Source organism: Manis javanica, chromosome 8, assembly GCF_040802235.1.
Source record: "Manis javanica isolate MJ-LG chromosome 8, MJ_LKY, whole genome shotgun sequence".
In the NCBI taxonomy this organism is placed as follows: Eukaryota; Metazoa; Chordata; class Mammalia; order Pholidota; family Manidae; genus Manis; species Manis javanica.
The window spans coordinates 39,712,194-39,734,749 of record NC_133163.1 but is presented as its reverse complement, the minus strand read 5'-3'; the positions used below and the strand labels follow the sequence as shown (position 1 = coordinate 39,734,749).

Sequence of the window (22,556 nt, the reverse complement as noted above, 5' to 3'; positions counted from 1 at the left end):
AATGGGGTATTATGATTAGCATGTATAATGTGGGGGGTGGGGGAAAGGGGAGGGCTTTGCAACGCAGAGAAGATAAGTAGTGATTCTACAACATCTTACTACGCTGATGGACAGTGACTGTAATGGGGTTGTGGGGGGGACTTGGGGTAGGGGAGAGCCTAGTAAATATAATGTTCTTCATGTAATTGTAGATTAATGATAACAAACAAAAAAAATAGTTTGAGAGAGCCCAGAAAGGAGGCTGACTAGATTTGATGTTGGTTATGGGTGGGGCCAAGGCAAGAGTTCCTGTATATGGTTTGAACTTCCCACTGGTATCCAAGGAGGGAAGACCTCGGTTTTCTTATGAGCTTGACCAGATGTGGGGCAGAGGGGAAGAAAAGAGAGTGAGGCTTAAAAAATCTGTCAGCAGTCACATAGCAAAATTTGGAGTCAGTCTCTTTATTACTTGATAACTCAATACAACTAATTAAGAAAGCACAAAATACAAAGACATTGAGTAATATGTTTATATAATTTCATCAAATTTAAAGTACCTCTGTTTAAGTTATATTAGTAATTGATAAGAAAATAGTACATATAAAAAAGGCAAATATTTTTGTTGAAGACAGAAAACAAAATTGTAAATGTTCTTCAAAAATATTTATAAGCAAAAAATATATTATTAGTATCATCACTTATATAACAACCCAATTTTCAGAAATTTACTCTAGCTTTTCAAAATTTCCTTCGATTAAAGGTACTAGAATAAAATTATTATTTTACTATTTGTTGTATTAGGAGAAAATAACATTTTATTTACTATCAATAACATAAATTATTTGAGATTACTATTGGAGTACCACTCTTTATACTGCAACAGGGAATCATAGTAAAACAGTAATTTGTTTATAGCTAAATTACCAAGTACAGCTCAGCACTAACTCTTTACAGTTATTGCTAAAAGTCTGATGGCCTGAAGGAGTTCTTATTCTTATCAAAGCAACTAAAATACTACCAGAATTAAATGAAGTTCTGGGGAGAAGCAGGCTTAGCATTTACAATAAAGATTAATGGTAACAGCATCAAATTCTGTTAAGACTAATAAAAGTTCTGCCTGAATTTGGCTTGGAAAATCAAAAACAAGACAAATGATAGCTAATGATGTAAATAAAAACAAAATTCGATGACATAGGCTTAATTTCATTCCATATTTAAACAAATATAATCAAATAATATAACTATGGTAACCCATTATTGCTTTAATCAACAAAAGAAAGTAGTCTTCTTATTTTAAATAATGTAAATTTATGCCCTAGATAATTACAGACTAGTAAAGCAATTCAAGAAACTAGTTCAAAAAAAAGTAAATTGTGTTGTATTTCGTGAGGAAGATGAAAAACCTTTTGCAGAAAAAGGTGCGGAGTTTTGCTCCTGTTCAAATGAAAATGGAAAGCTAAAATCATCTTTCCCAGCTTCAAATGTATGAGCTGAAGAGTCAGATGGAAAAGAAAATGTAAAGGCATCTTCTCCTTCTGGTTTCCCAAATAAGTTTCCTGAGGAAGATAAATATTATAATATCATGTTATTCATGTTACATAATTTGCATAACCTATTAAATTACAGTACACTGCACAGAATAAATAGGGTAACATTGAATCACTTATCTATTAAGCAGATGCTGAACTGTATATTCCTCTTACCTACAAGCATTGTTCTTTGTATTATGGAAGGTTAAACAGATTCAAAACTTAAACCTAAGTTAAAAAGAACTAGTATATAAGGTAGAAAGAGGGTTAAAACATCTCAAAAGGACATAACACAGCGGCACAGAAACAGGTATGCACAGGAAGTGTAAGGGTAACAGAAATTAATTCAGGTTATTAGGAGCACTGAGAAATAATTCAGTTATTAAAAGGGAATTAAAGAAGATGGGCTTGAAAAGGTTGTTGAATGTCCAACTATAAAATCTGAACTTTATTTGGTAGGTAAGAGGAAGCCACTATAAGTTTTCAAGCAGAGATATGACAGGATATGGACTGGTTTATATTCTTTTATGTATACTTAAATATATATATTCTATTCCATATTCTTTTATAGAGTTCTATATATTTATATATCCTGAATATATAGTCTTTTATATTCCCTGAAGAGAATGTGTACAAAGGCTGAAACAGAAGAGTGTCTAGAAGTGGGGATAACAGGAAAGAGATGATCGAAGCTTGGCCTTACCTAAAATCATAGTGAAAGGAATAGAGAAAGAAATGCTGGATCTGAGAGAAACTGCCTAAGTCAAACTTACTCTACTATTATGTATTAAGGACTGCAATATACTGTTCATGGCATTGTTCAAGGAAATTGACAGAAGATTGAAAAGGGTTCTTTCTATAGTTTTAAAAAGGATTTATGAAATCACGTTTTCATAAAAAATTATTTGGTTGATGACTCCCAGAACTGCATTTACAGAAAAATACTGTTTTTCATTCATTATATTATTTAAAACAATAAATATAAATATATATTTTCAACATCTTAACAATAATTTTAAATAAACAACTTAAAATGTACAGTAATCCAAAGACTTACTTGAAATAAATCTTTTAAAGCAACTATGTTTTCTCCATAGAAAGCCAATTCAATTTGTACATACACAATTTACTTTGTTCCACTTTAAAATTTCATATACTTTAAAATATCTCAGTAATTTTACCCTAAATAAATATTACCCTAAGCCAACCAGCTGTAGGCTGGGTGGGTAGGTGGATGTATGAACAGATGAATGAACTGATTGATTACCAGATACCTGAGTTCTTCCTCTCCCTCATTTTATTTTTCCATTGATTTCAGAACATATCCATAAGACTTAAACAAAGAAAAATAGCTATCATATAGCTATAGATCCAGAAAGAACTAAAATCTTGAATCTCCCTTTGAATAAATGTTTTTTTAATTTCAGAAAAAAGTTCATATGAAATCTTCATAAAACTCCCATAAACAAAATAATAGACTACTGTGCAAAGCTGTAGTCTAGGTGCTATGGAGAATTCAAAGGAGATAAAACAGAGTCCCTGTCCTTAAAGAACCTGTGATTAGTAGAGATTTTATATATACTCAAAAAGAATGATAAATGTCAGAATGTAAAAAAGTTTTTTAAAAAGACATTCAGAAAAGCTAGGGAGAGATCTTCTTGGAATGGAAAGTTTAAGGGGTAAATAATAGGTTTTATGGAAGAGAAACTGGTTTTGAAAAGATGGTTAGGAAGAGATGGAAGTTGAGGATTTCAGAAAGAAAAAAGTGAGTAAGAGAATATGGACATATATGGGATTTAATGAGTTATTCAGTCTGGCCAAAGCATAGATTATTCTTTAAGAGAAATGGCTTAAAATGTATGTTGGTGCTAGATTAGAAAAGCAGGAGCATAATTTGATATTCCATGGGAAGCACTGAAGTTAATTATTAGGGCAGTGAGATGGCCAACATTGTGCATAAGAAAGATTAACTGGGCTGTGATCTATAGGCAAGCTGAAGGATGAAAAGAACAGTTATGATGTTTACTGCAATAGTCCAAGTGAATGGTAATAAAGCTTGAATATAAATATGTCAATGAAAATAGAAAATAAAAGGAGATAACCATTTCAGAGAAAACTGATTAAAGTTGATGATTGGTTGAATGTATTGACAGGCACAGAGAGAAAGTAAAATTATCACTGATGTTCTGAGTCTTGGCAACTACAATAACTGAGATAACATTAGGTCCATCAGAAAGAGAACAAGTTAGATTTGGACATACTGAGTTTTTAATGGCAACAGATGTCTTAGATTAAGATATATGAATTGGACAATTAGAAACAAGGTCCTACCAGATGGCTTCACTGGTGAATTTTAGCAAACATGTATAGAAGAATTAATGCTTTGAGATTTCAGGAAGAAAAAAGTGAGTATGAGACTATGGGCATATATGGGATTTAATGAGTTCTTCAGTCTGGCCAAAGCACAGATTATTCTTATAAGGGAAAAGGCTTAAAAGGTATGTTGGTGCTAGGACGTTGGATAGGGACATGGGAGAGAAGGGTGTTTCAATTTTAATTTATTTAGTTCTAGTCAAACAAAGTGCATTCAGCAATTGTTGCACATAAGGCATCATAAGTGTGGATAATGTATTATAAAATGTCATCCCTGACTTCAGATCTCAGAGAGAGAAGCTGACAATTTAGCCAGTCATTCTCCTTACTCCCTATCAACATTATTTTACTTTTTAATTTTTTTGTTAATGGTATATTCCCAGATCATCAACCTTGAACCTTTGGAATCGTTTACAACTCACCCTTTCTCTTAGTGGCTCGCATTTATATTACTTATCAACTTAGGCACTTGGCAAGTCCTACCAATCCTTACCTCCATTTCTGCATTTCTGTGCTCAAATAACCAAAGAGAACACTCCAAAACTCATTTTACAAGGCAATTATCCATTCCCTTGATACCAAAGCCAGAAAAGGACACTACCAGAAAAGAAAAGAAAACTACAAACCAGTATCTCTAATAAATATAGTTGCAACAATTCTCAATAAAGCACTAACAAACTATGATCAAGTGAGATTTATAGCTGAGATGCAAAGATGGTTAAATATATGCAAACCAATCGATGTGATACACCACATTAATAGAATGAAAGAAAGGAATTGTATGATCTCAATAGATGTAGAAAAAGCATTCAATGAAATTTAACATCCATTCATGATAAAAACTCTTAACAAATTAGGCATAGAAGGAACATATCTCAACATAACAAAGGCAATATATGACAAGCCCAAAGCTAGCATCATATTCAGTGTTGAAAGGATGAAAGCTTTTTCTCTAAGATCAAAACAAGAAAGGGTACCTACTCTCTCCACTCCTATTCAACACCATACTGAAAGTCCTTGTAAGAGCAAAAAAAAGGGAAATAAATGACACCAAAATTTGAAAGGAAGAAATAAAACTATTTTTTTGCAGAGGACATGATTTAATATATAGAAAATCCTAAAGACTCCACCAAAAAACTGTTCAATCTAATCAACAAATTCAGTAAAGTTGCAAGATACACAATTAACACACAAAAATAAGCATTTCTATACATTAGCAACAAATTACCTTTGAAAAAGAAATTTTAAAAATGATCTTATTTACAGTAACCCCCAAAACAATAAAATACTTAGGAAAAAATTAACTGAGATAAAAGATCTCTACTCTGAAAACTGTAAAACATTGATGGAAGAAATCAAGACACAAAGGTTCATGGATTGGAAGAATTAACAGTATTAAAATATCAATATTACCAAAAGTCATCTACAGATTCAATGTAATCCCTATCAAGATTCCAATGGCATTTTTTAAGAAGTAGAAAAAACACTCTTAAAATTTATATGGAACCACAAAAAATCCCCAAAAGCCAAAGCAATCCTGAAAAAGAACAAAGTAGAAGGCATCACACTTCATTTCAAGCTATACTATAAAACTATAGTAACCAAAACAGTATGATATTGGCATAAAAACAGGCACACAGATCAACAGAACAGAATCAAGAGCCCAGAAATAAATCCAAGCATACAGCCAAGCAGTATTTGATAAGGGAGCCAAAAATATTCAATGGAGAAAAGAGAGCCTCTTTAATAGATCATGCTGGAAAAATTGGATATTCACATGTAAAAGAATGAAACTGGGCTCCTGTATCTCACACAACTTATAAAAATTAACTCAAAATGGATTAAAAACTTAAATTTCAGATCTGAAGTCATAAAATTCCTGGAATAAAACACAATAACAAAGTTCCTTGACATGGGTCTTGGCAACCATTTTTTGGATATGACAACTAAAGCACAACCAGCAAAATAAAAAATAAACAAATGGAACTACATCAAACTAAAAAGCTTTCATACAACAAAAGAAACAGTGAGTAAAGTGAAAAGACAACCTATGGAATGGAAAAAATTATTTGCAAACCATGTGTTGGATAAGGGATTGATATTCAAAATACACAAAGAACTCATACAACTCTATAGCAAATAATAATAATAATAATCCAATTTTTAAACGGGACAAACAGTCCAAATAGAAACTTTTCCAAAGAACATATACATATGACCAACAGCTACATGAAGATGCTCAACATCACTAGTACTTAGTGACATGCAAAAACCACAGTGAGATATCACTTTACACCTGTTAGAATGGCCATCATCAAAAAGACAAGAGATAACAAATGCAGGTGAGGATGTGCAGAAAAGGGAACCTTTCTGCACTGTCAGTGGGATTGTCAGGGGTACAGTCACTATGAAAAATAGTATTAATTATTAATTAATTAACAATGGAACTACATATGATCTGGCGATTACACTTCTTAGAATATATCCAAAGGAAATGAAAACACTAACTTAAAAAAGTGTTTGCACTACCATGTCCATAGCAGCATTATTTACAGCAGCCAAGACATAGAAACAACCTAAATGTTCAACAATGGATGGGTGAATAAAGAAGTTGTGGTATATATACAATGGAATATTATTCAGTCATGAAAAAATAAACAAACAAGGAAATCCCGGCATTTGTGACAACATGAAGGACTTGAAGACATTATGCTAAGTAAAGTAAGTCAGAGAAAGAGAAATACTTATATCATCTCACTTATATATGGAATCTAAAAGATCAGATTTGTGGTTACCAGGGGCAGGAGCCAGGGGCAAGGGGAACTGAAGGAAGGTAGTCAAACAGTATAAACATCCAGTTAGAAGATAAATAAGTACTAGGGATGTAATGAATAACATGATGACTATAATTAATATTGTGTATCGTATATAGGAAGGTTGTTAAAAGAGTAAATCCAAAGAAAAAATGTTTTCTTTTTTGCTTTTCCTTTTTATTGAATCTAAATGAGATGGATTCTAATTAAACTTACTGCAGTAATTATTTCACAATATATGGAAGTCAAGCCATTATGTTGTACACCTTAAATTTATACAGTGATGTATGTAAACAATATCTCAAATAAAATGGGGAAAATACTAAAAAAAAAAAGGTTCTAGAATTAAGAAGTCAGGGATGGAAAAACACAAATTTTGTTTTCACCAAAATATTATAATATTTGAAAGTGCTGAAGTGAATGAGTGTCTAATGAATGAGTGTCAAAAGAAAGAATGTAAATAGATTTAATATTTTAGACGGTAGGCATTTAATGAATGTCTACAATTGGTAGTTTCATTCTGGTCTATGGCATTAAACACTATTTATGACAATTCTTATATATATGTCTCTATTCCACCGAATTCCAAATTCATATATACAATTTCCTACTTTACTTTCACTTAGATATCTATTAGAGGCTTTTCAATAACACTTCCAGCAGCTCCTATCAATAAATGGCAATTCCATTCTTACATTCAGTCAGTCATGTCAAAATCTTGACATCCTTATTTCTTTCTCTTTCTCTTCAACTCTAGTCCATAAGCAAATCCTTACAACCCTACCTTCAGAAAACTTAATGACCAAAATCTGACCTCTTCTTACCACTGCCACCATTCTTGCCATCGTCCTTACCTGTGTTATTTTAATAGCTTCCTAATCAATCTCTCTGATCTCACCCTTGTTTCCATACAGACTGCTGGAATATAGCAGCCATGTAATTCTTTTAAAATCTGTCATATTACTTCATTCCTTTGCTCAAAACTCTTCAATAGCTTCCCATCTCAGAAGAAAACCAAAACAACAACAACAACAAAAAAAACCCCAAGATCATTTATGATCTAAGGGCCCCATATGGTTTGCTCTCCTTCCAACCTCTCTGATTTAATTTTCTACCAGCTTCACCTTCCTTATATGATTTCAATCATACCAATTTACCTGCTGTTCAAGAACATGCTGAGCATGCTCCCATTTCAAGGCCTTTGTACCCTCTGCCTAGACCAATCAGCCCAGTAGCTCATACACATACCTCCTTCAGGTCTCTGCTCAACTGCTACCTTTTAGTGATGCCTTCCCTAGCAACACAGCAACACCTTCCCAGTCCAAGTTCTCCCAATTCCCCTTACTCTGCCTTACCTTTCTTCATACTTATCACTTCCAGTGAATAAAGAATTAACACACCTCCAAGGATGACTTTGGAGTCTGACTTCTTACAGCATTGTTTTCTTAGAAAATACAGAATTAAGACAAATGTAGAATGTTGCATCTGCCTAGCTTATTTTATGGGGCTGCAATGGACTTAGATGAGCTGTGAGTTGGTATATAGCCCTTGGGCCTCATGATTATAATAGTATTAACAGACACGGGAAACTAAGGCTGCAGCTTTTGTGTGTCAAAGTGACCTACACACACCATGCCTTTTGTACATAGCAGCCTTAGATGTCCCATGTGGATGAGGTGGCTAAAAAAGCTTATTTTTTGAGTAGCTGGTGGGCCTCTCAATGAGTTAATAATACTATACATGCTGTTATATCCTTTCCTGTGTCTTTCTATAAAGCTAAGTGAATCTAATATTAGATTAAAAATTGTAACCTTTGAGTCTGAATGCCAGTTCAAACCCATATCAACTGCTGTTATGCACTATCTGACATACAACCATTTGTCTTTTTTGTCTCACTAGAACATAAAGCCTATGAGAACTCTGCATTTTTGTCCACTATTGTATCACCAGAGCCAAAGTGGTACCTGATATAAAATATAATAATGTACACACATACATACTATGTTGAATGAATGAATAATTCGAGGGATAAAAGAAGAAAAAGGATCCAATAAAAAGTAAGCACCAGAGAGATAGGAGGAAATCCAAAAACTCCAGAAAGAAAATGGGAAGAGTCAACTATATCAAAGAGACTGAATATGACAACAAATACAAAATACCCATAATGTTTGATAATTGGTTAAGTCATTAGTAATATTGGAGAAGGCAAGTTGTGGTAGAGTAGTGAGAGAAGCTGAAATACTAAAAATTAATAATAATTAGTGAGTGATGCAGAGGTAACAGTGATTTTTAAAGAATAAATTGAGTGCCTAAGAAAATCAGTTAAACTAAATACAAATGGGGAAAGTTAATATGTATTTTTATATGCAGCAAACTTCAAATCACTTACCAATTTCCTGTTGTGAGGACACAGGATTTAAATTTCTTGCAGAATAATGTTCATTAAACTGAAAAATAATTTCCACTAAATATTACTTATGAAATTAGTAGAACAATTTATATAGCATTTATAGTTGAATATAAAACCTAGTTCTAATAAGCATAATTAGATAAAATGACAACATTCTATATAGTACACTATTGTACTTAAAAGGAAATCTATCTTTAAAACCTACCATTTATTTATATTAAAATAAGGCTTATTGATTTGATTTTGGAAATAGATAAAATATTAATAACCAACATGTATTGTACTAAGGATAGTTTCTACTTTGGAATATTAATGTACCCTATAATTCTAATTAACTTTTGCTTTATTCTGAAGACTTTGTACAAATCAGGTCTTGGTATTGTTTTCCTATCTATAAAAGAAGCAGAGAGTATGACAGTTTCATGTCAGTTCAGATCAGTTTTGCTGCCACAAGAGTTTACTTTCTCTGTAAGACAGACTTAAAAAATGGAATTATGACATAATTTTCTGTCCTCTTTTTTCTCTTAATATTGCATTATGAGTATTTCTTCATGTCACTATTTTTCCAAAGCCTGATTCTATTTATGATATTTTAGTATTCTTCCATATGGACATATACAGTTTCAATCATATTCTGGACATTAGGTTGTTTCTATCTCTTTTTCTAATATAAATCTCACTCGGATAAATACTGTTATGCACAAATTCACATTTATTTGACAATTAATAAGGAAAGTTGTTTTTCCCAGAGGTTTTATAAGTTGATTGAATTTCTTTTTTAGTGAATTATCTATTTACTAACTGGACTTTGTAAAATTTTATATCTAGCAATAATTTTATTCCTAGCAATAATCTTTGTCTTAAAGACTATTCAAAATGATGTTAGTTTAGCCACTGTGACCCTATGCTTAGAGTTTTCATGATATATTATTAGACACATGAACTAAAAAGCTGAATTTATTTTTAAACTGCTTATAACTATAATTTATTTCATCCATTCTTGAGATTCTTTTTTTATAAATAGATGTCAGTTAGGGGTTCCTGAGGTTGAAAACAGAAAGATAATGGGGAAGCATTGCTAAACTATCAATACTCAGAATCTTTTTAAAAAATTGCCTCTGCTTTGCACTCTGCCCAAGGCAGTTTGGTACCAAAAATTTTTAATTATTTGAGGTTCCAGTCTACAAATTTTTAGAAATAAAGCTTGGGTCTCTTATATTACCTGATCTGATGAGGTTTCTGTATCAAATACAGAAGAATCAAATAAATTCAATCCAGGTGATCTAGAAGCATAACTCATGACAAAAGACAACGCAGGGGATTCCTTTTGTGTTTGGCCTTCAGGCATTATATTTCTATTTCTGTTACAGAGAAATAAGAAATCATAAAAAAACATAAAAAATATATTAGTTTATTTTGCAGACTGGTAAGCACCATAAGCAATGGCATAAAGGTAAAAGCAGAGTAAGGAAAGGGAGAAACTATTATTGAAGTGACAAACCTACAAATATATAGAGAAAAAGATGGCTTTGGTTGGAGAATAATGTTAAATAAAGTAAAATAATCAATTATGGAATAATAATAATGAATTACTACTGAGAATATTCTATCAGGCTCCATTCTAGGTATTCCCATCATTACTAATTTACTTATTCCTCAAATAACCCTATGAAATAGGTACTATTATTATCACTACCACTTTACAGAAGAGGATTTTAAAGCAGAGAGGTTAAATGATTTGCTAAAAAAAAAATGTGTCAGAGTTAGGATTTGAATGTAATCAACTCAAAGTCTAAGTTCTTAACCCTGGTGTTATACTGTCTCAAATATCTTGAAAGCCAAGCATAAGAATGTGATTAATGAGAAGCCAGCCACTACAGATTGTGGCATAAGATAGTTAAACTATAAATGATGTGAGAAAAACAATTAGAAACAGTACATAACAGTGCTTAAAAGTATGGATTCTGAAGGCAGAACTACTTGTTTGAAACTCAACTCTATCACTGATGAGTTGTATTACCTGTGATTCTGCTTCCACATCTATAAAATAAGGATAATGTACTTGGATCTCATTAAGTTGTTGTAAATACTAAATAAGCGATGTTTATAAAATGCTTAGTCATCGTTCATGCTATTAAATGTTTGTTAAACATAATAGAAATATGAAGATACTTCCATATCTATCTTCATGACTATTAATGAGTCACTTAACTTTACAGATCAGTATTCTCATCTGTAGAGGTTTTAGCGTATGATCACCTTATCCTTTTACAGTTCTCAGATTTGATGATGAGTTCCATTTTAACATGCTGTGTTTGAGTCAACACCATGACATTTGTATGTAATACTCTTACTAGCAATTTAAAATACAGAAGTAGAGCACAGGTGAAAGATTCCCTATGAAGTGAAATGTGTTTTAAATTATGTTTTACAGGGATCTCAGGGTTCAGTGTTAAGGAAGAGATTGAACTAAGCAAAAAGGTTAAATGCAGCACAATTTTATTAGCTGCAAAGTACAAACCTGTGGTTTCCGAAGCTACGTAATCATGTTAGAGCTATTTGTGCCTACCAAGGGTACTTAACAGAATGACCAATTCTTGCTTTAGACACTATAGCATAAGGAAAAATGAATGCTGGGACATTGTTCAATGATGTCCAATACCACACATGATAGCTTTTTGGCTTGACATTTAAAAATTTTCCACATATTTTTTATCTTTTGGAAAATCATAAATTCTGTATACTATAGCATTGGATAATTATTCAAGATCTATGCCATCTTCAGCTAAATGTTGCAGGAAAAATGGGGAAGAAGATCTATGAAACCAGAATGGCAAAATGTTAATAATTGTTCAAAGGCATGATAGGTACATAGAGGTTTATTGTACTCTCTCCTTTGTATATTTGAAATATTCTATAATAAAAGCTTTTTAAAGTTACAGGTACTATGCATTTTCCTTTTCTTATCAATTATTTAGATAACTCAATATATAGATTATTTATAATTATTAATTAAAATCTTACATTTCAAATGAGGGAGTTTTAGGGAACACTAATTTCTCCAAAGATTCAGGTGTTTTCACAGCTTCAGGAGTTCTTAAAAATAAAGGAACTTCAGGAGTTTGTGGAAAATTCTCAGCTCGCTCTTCTACTTCCTTATTATTATCTATTGGCTTCCCCAATTGTTCTGCATATACAACCTGCAAATTCAAAGTAACAGAAAATTATAGAAATGAATGTTATTGCATTAATAAACTCACATATGTAAAAATGTTTGAGGTGGAAAAAACCATATCAATCTATGATGTTATCATTATATAGACAAAATAAGTAGAATAAGAATAATTGGACTTCCAGATTCTGGGAAAAATATGGCAGTTTAAGAAGGCAAGGCTTAAGCGTCCTCCCAAAATCACATTGAATACAAAAATACAGCAAATACAACTAAAAATGACAATGACCTGAAGACTATAGAGCTGACTACCTACAACTGGGGAAGTAGAGAAGACCTCACAGAAAAGGGTAAAGTGTCAAAGCCACAATCTGGTGGGACCCAAGCCCTCCCCACAGCCCAGCCACAGGTGGAAGGAAGAGGAACAGAGTGGGGAGGGAGTAGGAGCCCAGTACTTCTGGACACCTGGCCCTGGAGATCTGCTCTGGGAACATGAACCCACATTACATGGTGCTCTGGTGATTAGTGGGGCTGGATAAAGAGAGGTAGAGCACTCAGAGAGGTGGAAATTCCAACTGCTTGTGGAGAGCAGGAATTATCTACCAGACCCCTGGAACAAATGTAAAACAAGTTTGAAACACTTCCAGCAGCAAGAGGGGTGCCAGATGGGCAAGGGTTACACAATGTGCTCTACACAGGAGCAGCTAGGGAGCTGCCTATGGGAGCCAGCCCCAGGAGCATCTTCCTCCTGGCAAGCACAGGTTCCGCTTGCCTGCAACCTCTACCATTGCTGCAGGCTGGGCAGAGGAAGGCTCCTCCCTGCGTGTGTGGCTCACTTGACCCGGCAGTGGGAGCAGGCATTGCAGCTAGGAAGGCAGAGGGAGACCATTCCAGCTTTCTTGGCCTTGTTTTGGCCCAGCTGGGGAAGTACTGTGGGAGCTCCCATCATTGCTGAAGGCTTGGCAGAGGGCAACTCTGTGCACAGCAACTTCAGCAGTGCAGCCCCAAGTATTTTTCCTGCTCATGCAATCAGCTGACAGTGCACACAGCCCACCAAGATCACCTGAAATCAGATCACTACAAGCCAGACAGAAAGGTGCCCTGCTCACTGCAAGCCAACAACAGGGGCTCCCACACAGGAAATTAAGCTTCTGGGCACTAGAGGGTGCCTCCTACATAAAGCTGTTATTCCATAGGAAACACTAAACAAACAAAAAAATAAATGAAGAGGTAGAGGAATTTGGTCCAAACAAAACTACAAGACAAAACACCAGAAAGAGGGCTGAGTAAAACTGAAATCACCAAATTTTCAGATAAATACTTCAAAGTAAAAGTTATAAACCTGCTTTATGGATCTAAAGAAAAATATTCAAGATCTCAGGGAGGAACTCAACAAAAAGTAGATGACCACCAAAGAGTCACTCAGAGCTAAAGAATACAGTATCTGAAATGAAAAAAACAATGGAGGAATTTAGACTTTCACAGGTTGAAGAACTTAGGGAGCAAGAAAATAATCAAGCCAAAAAACAAAGAGAAAAGGATCTCTAGAAATGAAAGAATAGTAAGAGAGCTGCATGACCAATCCAAACAGAACAATATTCACATAATGGGGTACCAGAAGAAGAAGATATAGACAAAGAGATATAAAGTCTCTTTGAGGAAATAATTGTTGAAAACTTTCCCAAACCAGGGAAGGAAATACACACTCAGGTCATGGAAGTGCAGAGAGCTCCTAACCCTAGGAGAGCAGAGGCTTAAAGGTAACAGTGTGAGCAGTGAGACAGAAACCTCCTCCCCAAACCACATATAATATGAAAATATAACAAATACGACTAATCCTGAAAGAACAACAGGAAAGAAGGCTGCAACAGACTGCCTACATCTGGGGAAAAGAGAAGACCTCATGGAAAAGGGTAAAGTAGCAAAGCCATGATCTGGTGGAACCTAGGCCCTCCCCCAAGCCCAGCTCACCAGTGGGAGGAAAAGAAATGGAATGGGGAGGTGGTGGAGGCCTAGGACTGCTGAACACCCAGCCCTGGAGATGTGTTCTGGGAAAATAAACCTACATTATGTGGTGCTCTGGAAATCAGTGGGGTTGGAAAGCAAAGAGAGGCATAACACTTGGAGAAACTGAGATTCCAGCTGCTTATGAAGAACAGATACCCACAACCAGCTGCTCTGGGACAAAAGGAAGGTGGGCACTCTGAGAGACTTCCAACACTGAGAGGGATGCTAAAGGGGCAAGGATAGCACAGAGCTTGCTGCTCAGGAGAAAGGACAGATGGACAAAATCATCTGGGCACAATCAGCCCAGCAGATTGGGAACTTTCAGTAGCATCAGGTGCTCCTTCCCCCTGTTTGGCAATGCAGCCCTGAGGCCCCCCCAGTGCAATATGCAGCCTGCCACTCCTAACACCCAGCTGGCACTGGCTTGCAAACCTGCTGCCCCCGCCATTGTGCCAGGCCAGCCAGAGGGCGGCCCCACCTATAGCAGCTACAGGGGCATAGCACAGAGGCTCCTGCCTGCATGCTCAGCCCACTGGCCCAGCAGTGGAGGCAGGCACTGCAGCTGGGAAGCAGGAAACAGCTCTTTCCTACTGGCAGGCAGGAAACAGCTCTTTCCTACTGGCAGGCACCAGCGCCGCTCACCAGTGACCTCCAACATTGATGCAGGTGCTAAGCAGCTCCAGAAAGTAGAGCTTCTGGGCACTAGACAGTGATGCCTACACAAAGTTATAATTCCATATGATTCATTACAAATATGAAACATCAAAAGAACCTCATATACACCAAAATCCCAAATACCAGAAAGAGGGCCAAGTGAAACTGAAATCACCATTCTTCCCGATAAAGATTTCAAAATAAAAATCATAAACATACTCATGGAGCTATAGAAAAATATTCAAGACCTCAGGGAGGACTTCAAGAAATAGACAGAAATTTTGAAAAATACAGTGTCCAAAATGAAACATACAATGGAGGAATTTAAAAGCAGATTAGAAGAAGTAGAGGAGAAAGTAAATGAAACAGAAATTAGAAAACAGGAATATGAAGAAGCTGAGGCACAGAAAAAAAAAAAGGGTCTCTACAAATGAAATAATATGGAGAGAATTGTGTGCCCAATCAAAACAGAACAATATTCCCATAATAGGGGTTACCGGAAGAAGAAGAGAAAAAAAGGAACTGAAAATGTCTTTGAGGAAATAATTGCTGAAAACTTCCCCAATCTGGTAAAGAAAACAGTCTCTCAAGCCATGAAAGTGCACAGATCTCCAAACACAAGGGACCCAAGGAGGACAACACCAAGTCATATAATAATTAAAATGGTAAAGATCTAGGATAAGGGCAGACTATTAAAAGCAGCCAGAGTGATAGAGAAAAGATCACATACAAAGGAAAGCCCATCAAACTATCATCAGACTTCTCATCAGAAACCATACAGGCCAGAAGGGAGTGGCTTGATATATTTAACATAATTAAACAGAAGGACCTCTAACCAAGAATACTCTACCCAACAAGATTAACATTTAAATTTGAAGGGGGGATTAAACAATTTCCAGATAAGCAACAGTTGAGAGGATTTTACTCTCCCACAAACCATCTCTACAATGTATTTTACAAGGACTGCTATAGATGGAAGTGTTCCTAAAGCTAAATAGCTGTCACCAGATAAACTAAAACCACAGTAAAGGAAGTAGACCAATTAATTACTAAGCAAATGCAAAATTAAATCAGTTACTCACAAAGTCAGTCAAGAGATACACAAAGGGTACAGAATATTATACCAAATATACAAAGAATGGAGGAGAAAGAAAAAGGTAGAAAAAAGAAAACCTTTAGATTGTGTTTGATACAATGTACTAAGTGAGTTGTCAGACTGTCAGATAATAAAGAAGCCACCCTTTAACCTTTGGTAGCCACAAATCTAAAGCCAATGGCAATAAGTACACATTTATCAATAATCACCCTAAATGTAAATGGATTGAATGCACCAATCAAGACACAGAGTTACCGAATGGATAAAAAAACAGGACCCATCTATATGCTGCCTGCAAGAGATTCACTTCAAACCCAAAGACATACACACTCTAAAAGTGAAGGGATAAAAACAGATATTTCATGAAAATAAAAGGAAGAAAAAAAGCAGGGGTTGCAATGCTAGTATTGGACAAAAAAAGACTTCAAAACAAAGAAAGTCACAAGAGACAAAGAAGGACATTACATAATGATAAAGGGGTGAGTCCAACAAGACAATATAACCATTATAAATATTTATGCACCCAACATGGCAGATTCTACATATGTGAAACAAATACTAACAGAATTAAAAGGGGAAAAAGCATGCAATGCATTCATTCTAGGAGACTTCAACACTCCACTAACTCCAAAGGACAGATCAACCAGACAGAAAATAAGTAAGGAGACAGAGGCACTCAAAAACATATTAGAACCAATGGACCTAACAGACATCTACAGAAAGCTACACCCAAAAGCAGCAGAATACACATTCTTCTCAAGCACACATGAAACATTTTCAACAATAGATCATATCCTAGGCCACAAAAAGAGCCTCAGGGAATTCAAAAAGATCAAAATTGTACCAACCAGTTTCTCAGACCACAAAGGTATGAAACTAGAAATAAATTATGCAAAGAAAAAGAAAAATCCTACAAACACATGGAGGCTTAACAGTATGCTCCAAAATAACAAATGGATCAATGACCAAATAAAAACAGAGATCAAGCAATATATGGAGACAAATGACAACAGTAATTCAACACCACAAAATCTCTGGGATGAAGTGAAGACCGTGCTGAGAGGGATGTATATTGCAATATAGGCCTACCTCAGGAAAAAAGAACAATCCCATATGAACAGTCTAAAGTCAGAATTAACAAAACTAGAAAAAGAAGAACAAATGAGGCTCAAAGTCAGTAGAAAGAGGGACAGAATAAAGATTAGAGCAGAAATAAATAAAATTGAGAAGAATAAAACCATACAAAGAATCAATGAAAGCAGGAGCTGGTTCTTTGAGAAAATAAACAAAATAGATAAACCCTTAGTCAGACTTACCAAGAAAAAAAGAGAGTCTTCATAAACAGAATCAGAAATGATAAAGGAAAAATCATTACAGATATGACAGAAATACAGAGAATTATTAGAGAATACTATGAAAAATTATATGCTAACAAACTGGATAACCTAGAAGAAATGGACAACTTTCTAGAAAAATACAACCTTCCAAGGCTGACCAAGGAAGAAATAGAAAATCTGAACAGACCAACTACCAGCAACAAAATTGAATTGGTAATCAAAGAACTACCTAAGAATGAAATGCCTGAAGTAGATGGTTTCATCACTGAATTTTATCAAACAATTAGTGAAGACCTAATACCCACCCTCCTTAGAGTTTTTCAAAATCTAGAAGAGGGAATACTTCTAAACTCATTCTATGAGGCTGCATCACTCTAATACCAAAACCAAACAAAGGCACCACAAAAAAGAAAATTATAGACCAATATCCTGGATGAACATAGATGCAAAAATACTCAACAAAATATTAACAAACCAAATTCAAAAATACATCAAAACATCATTCATCATGGTCAAGTAGGATTTACTTCAGGGATGCAAGGATGGTAAAATATTCAAACATCTATCAACATCATCAACCGCATTAACAAAAACAAGGACAAAAACCACATAATCATCTCCACAGATGCTGAAAAAACATTCAACAAAATTCAACATCCATTCATGATAAAAACTCTCAACAAAATGGGTATAGAGAGCAAGTACCTCAACATAATAAAGGCCATATATAACAAACCCACAGTCAACATCATACTTAACCGGGAGAAGCTGAAAGCCTTTCCTTTAAGATCAGGAACAAGACAAGGATGCCTACTCTCTCCACTTTTATTCAACATAGTTCTGGAGGTCCTAGCCACAGCAAGCAGAGAAAACAAAGAAATAAAAGGCTTGGTAAACAAGATTGGTAACAACAAGATTGGTAAACAAGATTGGTAAACAAGAAGTTAAACTGTCTGTGTTTGCAGATGACAAGATATTGTAAATAAACCACTAAAGAATCCACTCAAAAATTATTAGATCTAAAATCTGAATTCAGCAAAGGTTGCAGGATACAAAATTAATACACAGAAATCTGTGGCATTCCTATACACTAACGATGAACTAGCAGAAAGAGAAATCAGGAGACAATTCCATTCACAATTGGATCAAAAAGAATAAAATACCTAGGAATAAACCTAACCAAGGAAGTGAAAGACCTATGCTCTGAAAACTGCAAGACACTCATGAGAGAAATTGAAGAAGATACCAATAAATGGAAACACATACCATGCTCATGAATAGGAAGAATTAATATTGCCAAAAGAGCCATCCTGCCTAAAGCAATCTACAGATTCAATGCAATCCCTATCAAAATATAAACAGCATTCTTCAATGAACTGGAACAAATAGTTCTAAAATTCATATGTAACCACAAAAGACCCCAAATATACAAAGAAATCCTGAGAAGGAAGAATAAAGCTGGGGATTATGCTCCCCAACTTCAAGCACGACTACAAAGCCACAGTAATCAAGACAATTTGGTACTGGCACAAGAACAGAACAATAGACCATGGAGCAGACTAGTGAGCCCAGATATAAACAAGGAAGACCCAAGGAAGACAACAGCAAGACACATAGTAATTAAAATGGCAAAGGTAAAGGATAAGGACAGACTGTTAAAAGCAGCCAGAGGCAGAAATCAGATCACATACAAAGGAAAGCCCATCAGGCTAACATCAGACTTCTCAGCAGAAACTTTACAGGCCAGAAGGGAGTGGTATGGTGTATTGAATGCCATGAAGCAGAAGGGCCTGGAACCAAGATTACTTTATCCGGCAAGATTATCATTTAAATTTGAAGGAGGGATTAAACAATTTCCAGATAAGCAAAAACTGAGAGAGTTTCCCTCCCACAAACCATCTCTGCAGTCTATTTTGGAGGGACTGCTATAGATGGAAGTGTTCCTAGGGTTGGATAGCTGTCACCAGAGGGAGTAAATCCACAGTAGGGAGGGTGGAGAAACTGATTGTGAGGCAAATGCAAAATTAAATAGACTATCCCCAATGTCAATCAAGAGATAGACAAAAAGTACAGAATTTGATACCTAATACATAAAGAATGAAAGAGGAAGAAAAAGGAGGAAAAATAGAAAAGAACCTTAAGATTATGTTTGGAACAGCATACTAAATGAGTTAAGATAGACTCTTAGATGGTAAAAAAAGTAACCTGGAACCTTTGGTAACCATGAATCTAAAGCCTGAAATGGCAATAAGTACATACCTATCGACAATCACCCTAATTGCAAATGGCCTGAATGCAGCAATCAAAAGACATAGAGTCACTGAATGAATTAAAAAAAACAAGACCCATCTATATGCTGCTTACAAGAGACTCACCTCAAATCCAAAGACATGCACAGACTAAAAGTTAAGGGATGGAAAAAGGTTTCTCATGCAAACAATAGGGAGAAAAAAGCAGGTGTTGCAGTACTAGTATCAGACAAAATAGACTTCAAAACAAAGAAAGTAACAAGAGATAAAGAAGGACATTACATAATGATAAAGGGCTCAGTCCAACAAGAGGATATAACCATTATAAATATATATGAACCCAACACAGGAGCACCAGCATATGTGAAACAAATACTAACAGAACTAAAGGAGGAAATAGAATGCAATGCATTCATTTTGGGAGACTTCAACACACCATTCACTCCAAAGGACAGATCCGCCAGACAGAAAATAAGTAAGGACACAGAGGCACTGAACCACATACTAGAACACATGGACCTAATAGACAGCTATAGAATTCTACACCCAAAAGCAACAGGATACACATTCTTCTCAAGTGCACATGAAACATTCTCCAGAATAGACCACATACTAGGCCACAAAAAGAGCCTCAGTAAATTCAAAAACATTGAAATCCTACCAACCAACTTTTCAGACCACAAAGGTATAAAACTGGAAATAAATTGTACAAAGAAAGCAAAAAGGCTCACAGACATATGGAGGCTTAACAACACGCTTCTAATAGACAATGGATCAATAACCAAATGAAAATGGAGATCCAGCAATATATGGAAGTAAATGACAGCAACACAAAGCCCCAACTTCTGTGCGATATCTTAAGAGGAAAGTATATAGCAATCCAGGCATATTTAAAGAAGAACAAACCCAAATGAACAGTCTAACATCACAATTATCAAAACTGGAAAAAGAAGAACAAATGAGGCCTAAAGTCAGCAGAAGGAGGGACATAATAAAGATCAGAGAAGAAATAAACAAAATTGAGAAGAATAAAACAATAGAAAAAAATCAATGAAAAAGAGCTGGTTCTTTGAGAAAATAAACAAAATAGATAAGCCTCTAGCCAGACTTATTAAGAGAAAAAGAGAAGCAACACACATCAACAGAATCAGAAATGAGAAAGGAAACATCACGACGGACCCAACAGAAATACAAAGAATTATTAGAGACTACTATGAAAACCTATATGCTAAGAAGCTGGAAAACCTAGAAGAAATGGACAACTTCCTAGAAAAATACAACCTTCCAAGATTGACCAAGGAAGAAACACAAAATCTAAACAAACCAATTACAAGCAAAGAAATTGAAGCGGTAATCAAAACACTACACAAGAAAAAAAACCCTGGGCCAGATGGATTTACCTCAGAATTTTATCAGACATACAGAAAAGATATAATACCCATTCTCCTTACAGTTCTCCAAAAAATAGAAGAGGGAATACTCCCAAACTCATTCTATGAAGCCAACATCACCCTAATACCAAAACCAGGCAAAGACCCCACCAAAAAAGAAAATTACAGACCAATATCCCTGATGAACGTAGATGCAAAAATACTCAATAAAATATTACCAAACCGAATTCAAAAATATATCAAGAGGATCATACACCGGACCAAGTGGAATTCATCTCAGGGATGCAAGGATGGTACGACATTTGAAAATCATCCACCACATAAACAAAAAGAAAGACAAAAACCAAATGATCGTCTCCATAGATGCTGAAAAAGCATTCGACAAAATTCAACATCCATTCATGATAAAAACTCTCAGCAAAATGGGTATAGAGGGCAAGTACCTCAGCATAATAAAGGCCATATACAATAAACCCACAGCCAACATCACACTGAACAGCGAGAAGCTGAAAGCTTTTCCTCCGAGATTGGGAACAATACAGGGATGCCCACTCTCCCCAATGTTATTTAACATACTACTGGAGGTCCTAGCCACAGAAATTAGACTAAACAAAGAAATACAATGAATCCAGATTGGTAAAGAAGAAGATTGGTAAAGAAGTTAAACTGTCACTATTTGCAGATGACATGATACTGTACATAAAAAACCCGAAAGACTCAACTCCAAAACTACTAGAACTGATATTGGAATACAGCAAAGTTGCAGGATACAAAATTTACACACAGAAATCTGTGGCTTTCCTATACACTAACAATGAACCAATAGAAAGACAAATCAGGAAAACAATTCCATTCACAATTGAATCAAAAATAATAAAATACCTCGGAATAAACCTAACCAAAGAAGTGAAAGACCTATACCCTGAAAACTATAAGACACTCTTAAGCGAAATTAAAGAGGACACTAACAAATGGAAACTCATCCCATGCTCTTGGCTAGGAAGAATTAATATCGTCAAAATGGCCATCCTGCCCAAAGCAATATACAGATTTGATGCAATCTCTATCAAATTACCAACAACATTCTTCAACGAACTGGAACAAATAGTTCAGAAATTCATATGGAAACACTAAAGACCCCGAATAGCCAAAGCAATCCTGAGAAAGAAGAATAAAGTGGCGGGTATCTCACTCCCCAACTTCAAGCTCTACTACAAAGCCATAGTAATCAAGACAATTTGGTACTGGCACAAGAACAGATCCACAGACTAGTGGAACAGATTAGAGACTCCAGACATTAACCCAAACATATATGGTCAATTAATATTCAATAAAGGAGCCATGGACATACAATGGGGAAATGACAGTCTCTTCAACAGATGGTGCTGGCAAAACTTGACAGCTACATGTAAGAGAATGAAACTGGATCACTGTCTAACCCCATACACAAAAGTAAATTCAAAATGGATCAAAGACCTGAATGTAAGTCATGAAACCATGAAACTCTTAGAAAAAAACATAGGCAAAAATCTCTTGGACATAAACA

General features: G+C 35.1%; 1 protein-coding gene across 2 annotated transcripts in view; it reads right to left on the bottom strand.

Annotated features, from left to right (window-relative positions):
- Window positions 1-538: 538 nt before the first annotated feature.
- Window positions 539-22,556, bottom strand: part of C8H14orf39 (chromosome 8 C14orf39 homolog) — a 70,049-nt gene continuing 48,031 nt past the window's right edge. For both annotated transcript variants that reach the window (XM_073212255.1, XM_073212256.1), the window contains exons 15-18: window positions 12,129-12,304; window positions 10,327-10,465; window positions 9,084-9,141; window positions 539-1,535 (exon numbers count right to left, since the gene is read on the bottom strand). In XM_073212255.1, the coding sequence (XP_073068356.1) occupies window positions 1,336-1,535; window positions 9,084-9,141; window positions 10,327-10,465; window positions 12,129-12,304 (573 nt within the window). In that variant the 3' untranslated portion in view covers window positions 539-1,335. The remainder of the gene's footprint in view (window positions 1,536-9,083; window positions 9,142-10,326; window positions 10,466-12,128; window positions 12,305-22,556) is intronic.